Below are 16,651 nucleotides of genomic sequence, written 5' to 3' on the forward strand. Positions count from 1 at the left end.
TGCATTCCAATGAGTTTATTCTGTAAAAGTATTGTCCATAAACAGCAAAAAACAGTTTACTTTAAACTACAAACCTTTCAAATGTAAAACATGTTCCAATTCCGTGCATTGACAAAGATTGAAAGGTTTAAACAAAAAAAGGAAAATGTATGAGTTTACATTTCACACAGTGTTATAATCAACTATCGTCAAAAAATAAATATAATATATTTTTTCATAAAGACAGAAATAGGAAGGAAAGAAGGCAACTGGCATCCCGTTGATGGGAGTGTGTAACAGTACGATGAACCAAGGCAGAAAACACAATTTTCCAGCATGCCAGATGCCAACTTTACACCAAACACTAAAGCTGCATTCATGACAAGTTGGATACTCTGAAAATATGACTTGTACACTTGGAGCAACGAGTTGTGTGCATTCACGTGCCTTGAACTGGTTGAGAACGCTGATTGGTTAATGGCAAACAAGCTGCATCAATCACAAATGAAAGTACAGCTATCAAGCTTGTAAAGAAATTATAGTGTTAAAAAAAATATATAAATAGCACGTTTTTTTTTTTATAGATAATGTTTTGTTGTTGCATTTAACTGCCGAAAATGTTGTTATGGAGGTAATTTCCTTAGTAGGTGATGTCAGAGGTCAGCATGTCAGAGGTCAGCATGTCGGAGAAGTCAGAGCACAGGAATGATACCCGAGTTTCCCACTTGTAATTACTTGGAGGGCCGTTCAAATGTTGTTCTTTTCACTCGGAAGCTTGTATTTCTGAGTTTCCAACATGTCATAAATGCCGAAGGATGAAAACCAATATATCGTCTGAAAAAGGTGCTTTGCAAACATTGTTGTGTTATGTCTTATTTTCTCCTTCACTGCACGGTGGAAGAAGTGTGAATGGAAAAACAGCAGGTATACTGAACAAAAATATAAATGCAACATGCAACAATTTCAATGATTTTACTGAGTTACAGTTCATATAAGGAAATCAGTCAATTGAAATAAATTCAGCAGGCCCTAATCTATGGATTTCACATGAGTGGGCAGGGGCGCAGCCATGGGTGGGCCTGGAAGGTCATAGGCCCACCCACTTGGGAGCCAGACCCACCCACTGGGGAGCCAGGCCCAGCCAATCAGAATGAGTTTTTCCCCACAAAAGGGCTTTATTACAGACAGAAATACTCCTCAGTTTCATCAGCTGTCCGGGTGGCTGGTCTCAGACGATCCCGCAGGTGAAGAAGCCGGATGTGGAGGTCCTGGGCTGGCATGGTTACAAGTGGTCTGCGGTTGTGAGGCCGGTTGGATGTACTGCCAAATTCTCTAAAATGACGTTGGAGGCGGCTTATGGTAGAGAAATGAACATTCAATTCTCTGGCAACAGCTCTGGTGGACATTCCTGCAGTCAGCATGCCAATTGCACGCTCCCTCAAAACTTGCAACATCTGTGGCATTGTGTTGTGTGACAAAACTGCACATTTTAGAGTGCCCTTTTATTGTCGCCAGCACAAGGTGCATCTGTGTAATGATCATGCTGTTTAATCAGCTTCTTGATATGCCACAACTGTCAGGTAGATGGATTATCTTCGCAAAGGAGAAATGCTCACTAACAGGGATGTAAACAAATTTGTGCACAACATTTGAGAGAAATAAGCTTTTTGTGCATTGGAACATTTCTGGGATCTTTTATTTCAGCTCATGAAACATGGGACCAACACTTTACATGTTGCGTTTACATTTTTGTTCAGTATAATTGAAAACGTTGAGAAAATAACTAGGTAGTTGTGTACAACAGTTGAGCATGCCACTATAAAAAGCTTTTAAAATATACCATAACCCATTCTACTGACACACGTTAAAACCGATTCATCACTTCCCATAGAAAGATGAAGGCAGCATAGTGCACTACAGTATGTAGGGAATAGGGTTCCATTTGGGATGCAGACGAGTAGTTAGCTAGAGGAGTCAGGTAGAATATTGGCCCTATATTCTACAGCCAAAGTAAAATATATAGATAGAGAGTTACAGAGTTATACAGAGTTACAATGTGTAACTCGATTTGTGCACAACACTTCGTACATTTATCTATGTATTTTTCCATTCATTTTTTGAAGGTTACATACAGTGCTGAGTGATATGGATAATGTTATACAGTCAGTTAAACACAAATTTCCAGTAACTTTCCCCAAAATCCCAGGTTTCCCATAAATTCCAGTCGTATGATCCCCGGATGTACTGCTTATTCCCTCCTGATTACAGGAATATTCCAACCAGGATTTCTGGAAAACTGGACATTTTTGAAAATGTACCGGAATTTTGCAACCATAAGCTAGTCCCTCCCCTTAAACCATTGTTTTAGAAAAGCAAATCCAAGATACAACTAGTATGATCACAACACTGCAATACCCAACATATATCAATCATCATAGACCACAAGGGAGTATATTAGACTGTATATTCATATAATTTTTATCAAACATAGCTAACATGTTTACCTCTATGACATCATTGATGGATTAATCAGATAGTGGAGGCTAAGGGTCAATATAAATATCGATTTATGCTTATTTTACACTGTTTGGATATTAAATGTGGTGTTCTGATTTCGACGAGACGAGGACACAAGTGTGTGTGTGTGGTTTTGAAGCTAGTTACTTTGGCTGTAGTCTAGCCTGGGTGTGAGTCTGTTGGCCTGAAGCAGAATTGTACAGATTTAGTGATATACTGTCGTAGATGTATGTTATTTTTTACATAGAGTTAGAAGTGAATGGCCCATTACAGGACGTGCTAGAGGTGGTGATGATGGGAGTTTGACCGTTCCAATTTCACATGACAGCAACAATGAATACCTTCCCTTCCGTCTGCAGGTGTCCACGGCACCTAATGTTCTTCTCTCAGCAACTGGTTCTGGAAGAGAAGGCAGAAATAATGTCAATGAAAAAGATCCTATTAAAGAATTAGAATACTCATAAGAAACATGTATCTAACAGTGACACAGGACACAATGAAGTGACATAATAATGCTGTTTGAATGATACAAGATGTCAAACAGAATCTGAACAATTATTTTGCTACCATGCCCCCTGGTGTCAGTATTTGTGCATTGAATGAACAATATCTGCAACATTTTCAGCTCCATTTTAATCTTTGCTAAATCAAATAAATTAGTAATCAAGTGTTGATCTTTCCACACTATCACTTTGTGGTACTAAGGAAGGAATAAACATATCTGTGACTGAAATGTGTCAGCAATGTCTTGTCAACTAGGGTCAATGTCACGCCAACCATACAAACAGATCTGGGATCAGGCTACATCCACCAGGGTTGGGGTCAATTCAAATTGAAGACAGTCAAGTAGACTGAAATTCCGACTTAATTGTTGTAAAACTTTCATATATTTTCAATGACTTCTCAATAAATTGAAAAGGAGAACATATTTATTTTTAATTTAAATTCAAATCCTTTCCTGATTTGACTGACATTAATTAGAATTGTCCCCAACCCTGTTATCCCCCCTGGGCGGCTCACCTTGCTGTCAGTGGTGTTCTGGATGATGCCGTTATCGGGGTCTCCCCCCTCTGATCCGCTCTTCTGATCCTCCTCTTTCCCGTCCTCCAGATCCTCCTCTCCAGACGAGATCCTGGACAGCTTGGACGACTTCTGGGGACAACACACACAGATCAGCTCTATTTATTTATTTAGTGAATGCAAAGAATGTGGTGCATGGTTTGCTCCACCCCACAGGCCATAGCTTGCTTTTATGCCCCATCGGTGGAAGTTGGCGAGGCATGTGCCATGGCCAGTTCTGAACCTATTGAGGACAACTCCTTCCTGGGGACGTTGTAACCAGGGGGCTGTTGTGTGCGGGTAGTGATGAGGTGCTTATTTGTCAGATCAGCACTCATGCAACACTACATGGACGTGCTTAGCTAGTGGATAGCTAGACTCCATGATACTGTATCAATAATTATTTCATTACATTTCAGAGAGATGATTTGCAGTCTTGCAATATGTGGTAAACAGAGCGCCTCATTGAACAATAAAGTAAGTATTTAATGAAGTTTAATTAATGCATCCATTATTCTCTGGACTGGATACATTTTTTTATAATATTTGGTTCCAAAATGTTCTGTAAGGTATCTGAATAAATGAGCATGGCTAATAATGTTTCAACCAACCCCCAGTCAGGCTTCATCAGGTCATTGTCCTCATTACCTCAAATCTGATAGAAAAGATCTACATCCCTGTTCGTGTATCATAATGTATTAACATAACATCCCTGTTAGTGTATCATAATGTATTAACATAACATCCCTGTTAGTGTATCATAATGTATTAACATAACATCCCTGTTAGTGTATCATAATGTATTAATATAACATCCCTGTTAGTGTATCATAATGTATTAACATAACATCCCTGTTAGTGTATCATAATGTATTAACATAACATCCCTGTTAGTGTATCATAATGTATTAACATAACATCCCTGTTAGTGTATCATAATGTATTAACATAACATCCCTGTTAGTGTATCATAATGTATTAATATAACATCCCTGTTAGTGTATCATAATGTATTAACATAACATCCCTGTTAGTATATCATAATGTATTAACATAACATCTGCTCTGCATGACCTTGTAGCTCAGTTCAACTCAGTGTGTGATGTTGATCTGTTCCCTTTCACTACACCACACTACACATATAAAGAACACAGGTCAAATGCTGTGTGCGCTTAAACATAACAGCTGTATTTGCACTGAGAAACAAAACAGTAAAAGCATAGCCAGCGCTTTGAAGGACTAAAGCAAGAAAATTGCCATCTGTGTAATGTAAGTATGAGTTAGACCATTCCAATTTGAGAGGCTGAGGTCGGTCTTCTGGAATGTTACATTCCATCCAATAGATGTGCGTAATGGAGCCCAGTTGCTAGGCAACAGTGGTTGCTAAGCGAGGACAGGGTGGAGGGGGCTGTGGGTGACTTTTTTCAACCCAGGCCTGAATCGACACCACAGTAACATTACCTACAACCTCCCCGCCTCTATATAGGCCGATAGGCTTTGTGTTGTCCTTATGAATGAAACACCATTCAAATGGAACTATCAGTGTTTCTCAACCCTCCTAGTTGACTTCATAATCTGTCTTTTTCAAGATTAGCTGACAACTTGGAATGAAATGTAACAGTAGGCTATAACATGGGTAGTGACAGGTGCTTGTGATAGCCTACAACAGCAAGCTGTGAGTGATTGTACCCCCCCCCCCCTTACTGCTCCCCTGAACATAAGCACCTGCACTCTGACCTCTCACCTTTAACCTATAGGTTAGCTATAGCTCCAGAGAGACTAGAGATAGAGCTCAATAGTCTAACGTGGCTTCCTCTCATTTTATCCTTTGCTTCATTTAGCTGACATTACTAAACAGGTGAAGACAGATATCTGGTTGGAAGGCATCCATTATATTGCTTTCACCTTGTCTGGTCAGTGCAGATGAAGGAGAGGAGGCAAGGAGAGGAAGCCTCTTGAGAGTTTTGAGATGCACCCTTAGAGATGCCCCTGAAATTACCCTGTTGGCAACCATCTCATACTAAAAAAAATCATAACACGCCCAAGACCATCGTGACACTTAGGTTAAGCCAGTGTTCTTCAACCCTGTTCCTGGGGACCCACAGGCTGTGCAGGCTTTTTTATAGCCCAGCACTAACACATCCAGGACTAGGGATGAGTTATACAGGTTTAGAGTGTGATAGAGTGTAATAACAGGTTAGAGTCTGATAACTCGTTTGTGATAACCTGTACCTTAGAGGAGGCCGTCTTTTTCCGTTTGGACCCGGCCCGGTCTTCCTTCAGTTTGACTTTGTCATCTTCCACCTCCTCTATGGAATCTCCCTCCTCTCCTTCACTGCTCCCGTCTGCCACGTTTCCTCCTTCTCCCTCCGTCTTGGAAAAACTCTGCTGCTGGATAGCCTGAGAACATAGAATAGAGTAGAATAGAATACAACTTTATTGTCCAAAAGAAGTGGAAAATATACCTTTGGCTTCATAGTGATATGAGAAAAATTTACAGAACAGTACAGTGAGCAGACGTTATTCACTGATGTGCTATTGAGATCAACTGAGAACATATTAACAACAAAACAAATAAAATAGAAATCTCTTCTATAACAAACTCTCCAGGAGATGACTACACCAAAGTCAAGCAGCAGCCCATAATATGTGAACACTGGACTCAGACAAGCAGTTATAAGACATCAGCAACTAAGATACAACTCTCGTGTGTGTGTGTGTGTGTCCTTGTTGCTGATGGCTTATAAGTTATTAGTTATGAGTTTGGCTTACAAGTTATAACTGCTAGTCAGAATGCACGGTCCACATATCTTGATTACTTTTGTATACTTCTGTATGTGCCGGTCAATCCACAAAAATTGACTGAGGAGCACGACTGACCTGATAGCCGGTGAATTTGACCCCTGCGTTGTTCTCGATCTCCCACAGACCCTCGTTGAAACCTTTCCTCTTGTTGGACTTTCCAAACTTGTCCTTGTACTCGTTGTATGGTAGGAGATCCCTGGGGCCCAGGAAGGCACTGTGGTGCAACAGATGGTGAAAAGTAAGGCCAACATGACCAGTACCAAACCACTAACATTAGTTTGTCATCACAAAAATGTAACTTACACTGAGTGTACAAAACATTAAGAACACCTTCATACTATTGAGTTGATGTCCAAAGTAACGTCCAAAGTAACGTTCTTGTATTATTTCACAATCGGTTTTTTTGGTCTAGGAATTCTGCATATACACTGAGTGTACAAACATTAAGAACACCTTCCTAATATTGAGTTGCACCCTTTTGCCCTCAGAACAGCCTCAATTCATCGGGGCATGGACTCTACAAGGTGTTGAAAGCGTTCCACAGGGATGCTGGCCCATGTTGACTCCAATGCTTCCCACATTTGTGTCAAATTGGCTGGATGTCCTTTGGGTGGTGGACCATTGTTGATACACACGGGAAACTGTTGAGCGTGAAAGACCGGCAGTATTGCAGTTCTCTATTTTGGCCATATACCACAACCCCCCGAGGTGCCATATTGCTATTATAAACTGTTTACCAACGTAATTAGAGCAGTAAAGATAGATGTTTTGTCATACACGTGGTATACGGTCTGATATACCACAGCTGTCAGCCAATCAGCATTCAGGGCTCGAACCACCCAGTTATAATAGGCCTATATAATCTGCTGATCACTATAATACAGTGTTATAACAGTATAATACCATAGGTCTCAGTGTAATACCATAGGTCTCAGTGTGATACCATAGGCCTCAGTGTGATACCATAGGTCTCAGTGTGATACCATAGGTCTCAGTGTGATACCATAGGTCTCAGTGTGATACCATAGGTCTCAGTGTAATACCATGGGTCTCAGTGTGATACCATAGGTCTCAGTGTGATACCATAGGTCTCAGTGTGATACCATAGGCCTCAGTGTAATACCATAGGTCTCAGTGTGATACCATAGGTCTCAGTGTGATACCATAGGTCTCAGTGTAATACCATAGGTCTCAGTGTAATACCATAGGTCTCAGTGTGATACCATAGGCCTCAGTGTAATACCATAGGCCTCAGTGTGATACCATAGGCCTCAGTGTGATACCATAGGCCTCAGTGTAATACCATAGGTCTCAGTGTAATACCATAGGTCTCAGTGTGATACCATAGGCCTCAGTGTGATACCATAGGCCTCAGTGTAATACCATAGGCCTCAGTGTGATACCATACGTCTCAGTGTAATACCATAGGTCTCAGTGTGATACCATAGGCCTCAGTGTAATACCATAGGTCTCAGTGTAATACCATAGGTCTCAGTGTGATACCATAGGTCTCAGTGTGATACCATAGGCCTCAGTGTGATACCATAGGCCTCAGTGTAATACCATAGGTCTCAGTGTGATACCATAGGTCTCAGTGTAATACCATAGGTCTCAGTGTGATACCATAGGCCTCAGTGTGATACCATAGGCCTCAGTGTGATACCATAGGTCTCAGTGTAATACCATAGGTCTCAGTGTAATACCATAGGTCTCAGTGTGATACCATAGGCCTCAGTGTGATCCCATAGGTCTCAGTGTAATACCATAGGCCTCAGTGTAATACCATAGGTCTCAGTGTGATACCATAGGCCTCAGTGTGATACCATAGGCCTCAGTGTAATACCATAGGTCTCAGTGTAATACCATAGGCCTCAGTGTAATACCATAGGCCTCAGTGTAATACCATAGGCCTCAGTGTAATACAAATGGCCACAGGAGATGCTTTTGGTAATCTGCTTATCAACAAAATAGGTATTGATACAAAGAAGTTGCAAAGAAAAGGTGTGGATGTGTCCCAAATTACGTATTCCCTATGTAGTGCACTACTTACCCCATAGGGCTCTGGTCAAAGGTAGTGAACTACATAGGGAATAGGATGCCATTTGGGACAAAATAGTAGTGTTTTGGCGTACGTTTCATGCGTGCCGAAGAAGAAGATGGGATATTTATTAGCAGGTGGCTTGACGGCTCCCTCTGGAAGTTCATCAATCTAATGGGGGGGTGATGGAGAGAGAGAGAGAGAGAGAGAGAGAGAGAGACAGAGACAGAGACAGAGACAGAGACAGAGACAGAGAGAGAGAGAGAGAGAGAGAGAGAGAGAGCGAGAGAGAGAGAGAGAGAGAGAGAGACAGAGAGAGACAGAGACAGAGACAGAGAGAGAGAGACTGTTATAACACTCAAATCAGATGCATCTGTTCATGAGATCATCTTTCAAAATGAACTCATAATACAAACTGCAACAGTGTATGTGAACTGCATTGTTGACACACTTTAATATTTCAGTAAACTGTACTATCATATCTTCAATGCTGTATGTTGGCTACATATTCCAAACAACAGAAACAAGAGTATAAAGTGTCAGTATCTTGAAACAATGTTGCAGATACTAGAACACTTGAGTGCAACGGTGTAACCAGAACGCTTACAATGTAACATTGTTGCTGGAAAGGGCTCACGCTCACCCGGTTACCTCAGGTCAAGTCTGACTGACTATAAAGGCTAGCTCTAGTAGGCTATACCAAATCGGTGAGTTGCTACAGTAGCTAATTACTCTACAGGCCTATACAATTGCAACATCTTTGAATTCAAGGTAATTTGTGGAATGTGGAAAATGAAAAGAAAAAACCGTACGTAAGGAAGAGACGGATTCAAAAATAGACATAGTAGCACACTATACAATAGCGCCCTCATTTCCTGACTGAGAAACACAGGGAAAATGTCAACAATGGTAAACATAAGAATTACTGGTTCTTGTGGTTTGCAGTGTATCAAAATAGCGAGCTGCAATAGCTGTATATGTGATGAAGGTAGGTGCACTGTGAACTAAGCACTTTACTGCAAAAGACGAACAAGCATGGTGAAGAAGGTGGCGGCAAGAGCCCATCGCATATATCCCAAAGCATCGGCGGTATTGTCTCAGGCAACCCCGCCTCCCTGCTTTTCAGCTCGGCTGCATCACCTACTCACCCTCGCTGGCCAGTGTGGGTATCCCTTCATCTTCGCAAAAACCAAATCTCCTGCCTTGTACTCCCGCGGCCGTGGACGGGCCATAATGACTGTGTGTAGGCCTACTCCAATTTGAGATGAAAATAAATTAAGGTGTTTTAGTTCGGCCCTCAACAGAGATGGGAATTATCGACCATCAATGTATTGATAGCAAGACTGCAGTTTACACGTAAATAAATAATTAAAGAAAAGGATAAGGCCTGGAAACGGTGCCTCATGCACAAAAATGTGTAGATCAGCGCAAGAATACAGGTACAAAACCTAAATCCCAACGTCGAGAAGCTGTCACTGTAGTCCTTAGAGAGTGTGTTAATAATAATAACTAAAAAAAACGTCCTCAATAGTGGATGTATTAATTTAAAAAGGAGAGCGACATTGAGAACATGGACTCTTACCAAAATTAGGCTACTCCTCAAATGGAGACAGAAAATATGGGTAATTCCTAGACTACATGACCAATTTCTTGCCTGTCCTTGCAAAGAGACAAATTTTAAATGCAGTATTGTTTTCAATGACAGCCTACATTTTGAGTAGCCTGCAGGCTACTTAAATATGCTAAATAAATTAGGGCAGTAAATAGGTCTGCCAGTGCCATAGGTGTCAAACTAACCCTAACACTGCCAAAGTATATGCATAAATATACTACCTTGTGCAAAGAACACCACGATTAAAGTCTGTAAGGAATTTTTGCTTCTGGGGGTGCTATTGATCCAAAAGAGGCCACTGTCCAGATTATCTCATTGGATAGAAAGGGGCACACCTCCCCATGCACATGAGCAAAAGTTACAGTATATAGAGTACCACAGTATGAGTCATAATACCCATAAAACCTAGCGGTCAAACATTGAAATGGTTCCAACAAATGTTCCACCATTAATTTTTTCCATAGGGGGGTTTATAAACACTTAAAATAAGGGCTGTGTAAATCTCTCTAGGACAAGGTGACTTTTATCAATATATTTGCCTGTATTTACCCCCCCCCCCCCCAAAAAAAAATAATAATAATAATAAAATGAAATGCTAATTAGCTGCTAATGTGGCTATCATAAAGAACTACAAATGCCATGATGATCTGGACAGACTGCCGAATCAAGGCAAAGGTATGAATCTCTGGATTAATTTAAGATTTTAGCTAAATGTAGTAATTAATAAATTAGCTACATTTCTTTAAATTGACAATTCTGTGAACTGTCTTGTGCAAGTTTTAAATTGACACAATACCTGTTAGCAAAGGTGTCAGCTAGAGATGACGTGCTGGAATTTGCAGGGATTTGTAAACTTGCAGGAAGTCTACTTTGATGCTAATTAGCATTTTCAAATCTGAGAGTAAATAGAGCCGAATATATTGATAAAAGTCACATTGTCCGAGAGAGATTTACATGATTATCAAAACGTCACGCCAGGGTAAGCCTACACAAAACACAGCCTTTATTTTAAGTTTTTCTAACATCCCCTATCGGAAAAATGAATGTTTGACCACTTGGTTTAATGGGTAATATGACACCTCCACTGTGGGGCTCTACTGTTAGCATAAAACTACTGATTTTATGAGTTAATGAAACATGCAGGCAATACTAAGGCCAACATTGAAGGTTCACAATTAGCTAGCAACTTATGTATAGCCTATTTAAAGAGATATTGATCGCACTTATTTGATTCAGGGCCGTTTTTTATTTTATTTTTTTATTCCAGATTAAAATGATGCTGTGATTAGGTTGGGTTTTGGTTAATTCATATATTGTGGTTCGGATTGAGGCCTTTTCTGAATGGTTAAAGTGCTATTAAGAAATGTGGTTATATGTAGAGTTTAGAATTAACTATAACATATTTCCACATATAAAGATTAAGAGAGGAAGTCACACTCACCGAAAGATGTTCACTACAATCCAAGGTTACATAAATTAATGTTCAAACTCAAGAGGAAAATCTGAATAATGTGCAGATATGTTTCAACCAGCAGATGGTAGTAAAACCTAAGCAATGCCAAAGGACCAAACACTCATGGACAGCCAGGGACACAGTTTCCCAGGGGTGTGTTCAGTTCGAGTCAACATTTGCTACGTTGCGTGACGGTTAGTGCTGAACGACACGTTTCCCCAAAACGTTCGTCAACATTCTTGAACAGACTTTGAGGTATGTTTGGTGGGTGTGTCGGAGTGTGGCTTGACGTACGTAATGAGTGACGTATGCGTATTTAGATGGCAGCGGTGCGTTTTGAACCCACAACCAAACCCCTCCCGTTTTTCAACTGGTCGTACAGAACAGCACCGTTTCCGTTTAACTGAACGTTGCACACCTTTTTTTTTGTACTGAACGCAGCCCAAATGATAACGGCGCAGTTCCCGGACACAGATTAAGCACAGTTAAAGATTGTCTAATATATTGACAAGATAGTTGATTGACCACTCTAACAATGGAAATACATGTCCTCAAAGATGGAAGGCAGGCGGGAGGAGGCGAGATCAGGTGGGACCATTCTAGCCAATGAGAGGGCAGATACACATGTGAACAACAGGCCATAGAGATAGATAGAGGACTCATCTTTGTATCTGTGCTCTTATAGCGTCTGTGACAGCGTGGGCAGTGCCAATGCGGCTATCTTCATTTTAAAGTAGTCCGTTTTCTTCTACTTCATTGGTTGAATGCTCCCAACTCATAGGGATCCACACCCAGTCGAGGAATTCAAAATGGTCGAAGCCCTCAATGGCAATGGCATGTTATATCCATGATGAGTCCTCTATCTATCTCTATGACTACAGGCACAACTCCTATTTACATTTCTTATTTTCATAGTTGCCGAAATGCCACGTGCGTACACTTATATCAGTGCATTCGTCGTAACAACCTAACCATTACAAAACTTATATTCGATCAAGTAAGCCTCACGTAGCAAATTAGCAATTACATATTTTGTTGACCAAATGCGACAATCTCTTTCATTGACCTCCATACAAAAATTCCTCACTTCGTGGGCTTATTTTTTGTGGACAGATTTCGGACGGAGTAAAACCTCTCACTTCGCCTCTTCCACTCTGGCAAAGCCCTGGACCGACCCTGGACGTGTTTTTTAGTCCATAACCAGTGGTGAAAGTACTTAAGTAAAAATACTTTAAAGTATTATTTAAGTAGTTTTTTGGGGTATCTGTACTTTACTTTACTATTTATATTTTTGACTACTTTTACTTTTACTTCACTACATTCCTAAAGAAAATAATGTACTTTTTACCCCATACATTTTCCCTGACACCCAAAAGTCCTTGTTACATTTTGAATAATTAGCAGGACAGAAAATGGTCCAATTCACACAGGTATCAAGAAAACATCCCTGGTCATCCCTGCCTCTTTGTTTATAAATTATGTCTGATTGTTGGAGTGTGACACTGGCTATCCTTAAAGAAATAAAAAACAAGAAAAATGTGCCGTCTGGTTTGCTAAATGTAAGGACATTTTTAATTATTTGTAGTTAGACTTTTGATACTTAACTATATTTGAGCAACTGCGTTTACTTTTGGCACTTAAGTATATTTAAAACCAAATACTTTTAGACTTTTACTCAAGTAGTATTTTACTGGGTGACTTTCACTTTTACTTGAGTCATTTTCTATTAAGGTATCTTTACTTTTACTCAAGTATGACAATTGGGAACTTTTTCCACCATTGTCTATAACTAGGTGTAAACTGTGACTGGGAAAACAGCTCAAATGTTTAGCTTTGGCTCTTTCTATACTGAACAAAAATATAAACACAACTTGCAACAATTTCAACGATTTTACTGAGTTACAGTTCATATTAGGCACAAGGTGCACCTGTGTAATGATCATGCTGTTTAATCAGCTTGTTGACATGCCACACCTGTCAGGTTGATGGATTATCTTGGCAAAGAAGAAATGCTCACTAACAGGGATGTAAACAAATTTGTGCACAACATTTGAGAGAAATACGCTTTTTGTGCGTATGTAAAATTTTGGGGATATTTAATTTCAGCTCATGAAACATGGGACCAACACTTTACATGTTGCGTTTATATTTTTGTTCAGTATAGTTATCACATTAGGCTTACAATATATACAGAGCATTCGGAAAGTATTCAGACCCCTTGACTTTTTCCACATTTTGTTACGTTACAGCCTTATTCTAAAATAGATTTAAAAAAAAAAAAATCCCCCTCATCAATCTACACACAATACCCCATAATGACAAAGCAAAAACAGGTTTTTATAAATTTTAGCAAATGTATTTCCTCAGACCAGAGAATCTTGTTTCTCATTGTCTGAGAGTCCTTTAGGGGCTTTTCGGCAAACTCCAAGCGGGCTGGTATGTGCCTTTTAATGAGGAGTGGCTTCCGTCTGGCCACTCTAGCATAAAGGCCTAATTGATGGAGTGCTGCAGAGATGGTTGTCCTTCTGGAAGGTTCTCCCATCTCCACAGAGGAACTCTGGAGCTCTGTCAGAGGGACCATTGGGTTCTTGGTCACTTCCCTGACCAAGGCCCTTCTCCCCCGAATGCTCAGTTTGGCTGGGCGGCCAGCTCTAGGAAGAGTCTTGGCGGTTCCAAACTTCTTCCATTTAAGAATGATGGAGGCCACTGTGTTCTTGGGGACCTTCAATAATGCAGATTTTTTTTGCCACCCTTCCCCAGATCTGTGCCTCGACACAATCCTGTCTCGGAGCTCTACAGACAATTCCTTCGACCTCATGGCTTGGTTTTTGCTCTGACATGCACTGTCAACAATGGGACCTTATATAGACAGGTGTGTACCTTTCCAAATCATGTCCAATCAATTAAATTGACCACAGGTGGACTCCAATCAAGTTTTAGAAACATCTCAAGGATGATAAATGGAAACAGGATGCACCTGAGCTCAATTTCGAGTCTCATAGCAAAGGGTCTGAATACTTATGTAAATAAGGTATTTCTGTTTTTATTTTTAATAAATTTGTCATTATGAGGTATTGTGTGTAGATTAAGGAGGACATGTTTTTACTTAATCCATTTTAGAAAAGGCTGTAACGTAACAACATTTGGAAAAAGTGAAGGGGTCTGAATACTTTACGAATGCACTGCATACCACATTCGATAAAAAATTGTCATAATGATGCTTTAAGTTTATAGTTTATACTTGATCATTCAATCAAATATTTTTTTCCATGTTGTGTATGGTACATATATCAAGACTTAAGCTACTAAAATATTTTGGTAAGGCTCTTGGTAGGCTATAAACTGGTTAAGGTCGTCATACTGAAAAGTGGAAATAATTTAAAGATAAAAAGCAAATATAACATCAAAGATGTTTTAATCTATTTGGGTTCAAAATGTTTTTCCTCAATGTACATGTTAACATGTGGATCCTTTGGCTGAAGTGTTATTACATAATAATACATTGAATTATAGGACCTCTATAGTGACAGTCTGTGATAAGGGTTGTCATTATAAAAAATAATAGAACATTCTGTAATTTGGTAATTATCAATGTAAAGCCATTTTCACAAAGAATACACAGTATTTTACCTTTAAAAAAGGTCATTACTATATGACCTCCATTCAAACAGATCCTTATTCTTCTGTTTTTAGCAGCTGTACACCCTTTTATACATATTGGTGTGTAACCGGCAAACTGGGAGTGGTGGGAAGGGGTTGTTAATCCAAAGGGGCTGTTTGCAATTCAAACTAGGTAGGTGCTAAACCATATGGAGTTGTTAAAGGTCAAATGCAGCCGTTTTTATCTCAATATCGAATAATTTCTGGGTAAAAATTAAATACCTTACTGTGATTGTCTTCAATTAAAATGGTCAAAAAGAAACAAAAATAGCTTCTTGTTTTAGATCAGCTTTAATATTGCAGATAGATTGTGGCTTCCATCAATGTAATTGTCTGCATCGTTTCCAATCCCCCATAAATATTTTTGTAACATATAATACACTACCAGTCAAAAGTTTTAGAACATCTACTTATTCAAGGGTTTTTCTTTATTTTGACTATTTTCTACGTTGTAGAATAATAGTGAAGACATCAAAACTATGAAATAACACATATGGAATCATGTAGTAACCAAAAAAGTGTTAAACAAATCAAAATATATGTTATATTTGAGATTCTTCAAATAGCCACCCTTTGCCTTGATGACAGCTTTGCACACTCTTGGCATTCTCTCAACCAGCTTCACCTGGAATGCTTTTCCAACAATCTTGAAGGAGTTCCCACATATGCTGAGCACTTGTTGACTGCTTTTCCTTCACTCTGCAGTCCGACTCATCCTAAACCATCTCAATTTGGTTGAGGTCGGGGAATTGCGGAGGCCAGGTCAACTGATGCAGCAATCGATCACTCTCCTTCTTGGTAAAATATCCCTTACACAGCCTGGATGTGTGTTGGGTCATTGTCCTGCTGAAAAACAAATGATAGTCCCACTAAGCCCAAACCAGATGGGATGGCATATCGCTGCAGAATGCTGTGGTAGCCATGCTGGTTAAGTGTGCCTTGAATTCTAAATAATTCACAGACAGTGTCACCAGCAAAGCACCCCCACGCCATAACATCTCCTCCTCCATGCTTTATGGTGGGAAATACACATGCGGAGATCATCCGTTCACCCACACCGCGTCTCACAAGACACAGCGGTTGGAACCAAAAATCTCCAATTTGGACTCCAAACCAAAGGACAAATTTCCACCGGTCTAATGTCCATTGCTCGGGTTTCTTTGCCCAAGCAAGTCTCTTCTTCTTATTGCTGTCCTTTAGTAGTGTTTTCTTTACAGCAATTTGACAATGAAGGCCTGATTCACACAGTCTCCTCTGAACAGTTGATGTTGAAATGTGGCTGTTACTTGAACTCTGTGAAGCATTTATTTGGGTTGGTAACTCTAATGAATTTATCCTCTGCAGCAGAGGTAACTCTGGGTCTTCCATTCCTGTGGCGGTCCTCATGAGAGCCAGTTTCATCATAGCGCGTGATGGTTTTTGCAACTGCACTTGAAGAAACTTTCAAAGTTCTTGAAATGTTCTTTATTGACTGACCTTCATGTCTTAAAGTAATGATGGACTGTCGTTTCTCTTTGCTTATTTTAGC

The 16,651-nt window shown here is 39.9% G+C and overlaps 1 protein-coding gene across 3 annotated transcripts; it reads right to left on the minus strand.

The window, feature by feature from the left end:
- On the minus strand, window positions 1-10,363 carry LOC311111303 (hepatoma-derived growth factor-related protein 3-like). Of its 3 annotated transcripts, XM_084154024.1 has the most exons (7): window positions 10,232-10,363; window positions 9,547-9,647; window positions 8,493-8,569; window positions 6,436-6,574; window positions 5,788-5,955; window positions 3,517-3,648; window positions 1-2,895 (listed from the first exon to the last, which is right to left on the minus strand). In XM_084154024.1, exons 2-7 carry the CDS (start codon window positions 9,628-9,630, stop codon window positions 2,869-2,871), a joined length of 627 nt encoding a protein of 208 aa, XP_084010150.1. In that variant the 5' UTR covers window positions 9,631-9,647; window positions 10,232-10,363; the 3' UTR covers window positions 1-2,868. The 3 variants fall into 3 exon arrangements, with proteins under 3 accessions (XP_084010150.1, XP_084010151.1, XP_084010149.1); XM_084154025.1 differs by lacking the exon at window positions 10,232-10,363 and having other exon boundaries at window positions 3,517-3,645; window positions 9,547-10,217; XM_084154023.1 differs by lacking the exon at window positions 10,232-10,363 and having other exon boundaries at window positions 9,547-10,214.
- Window positions 10,364-16,651: the final 6,288 nt, after the last annotated feature.

Source organism: Coregonus lavaretus (assembly GCF_964263955.1).
Source record: "Coregonus lavaretus genome assembly, chromosome: 37".
Lineage (NCBI taxonomy): Eukaryota > Metazoa > Chordata > Actinopteri > Salmoniformes > Salmonidae > Coregonus > Coregonus lavaretus.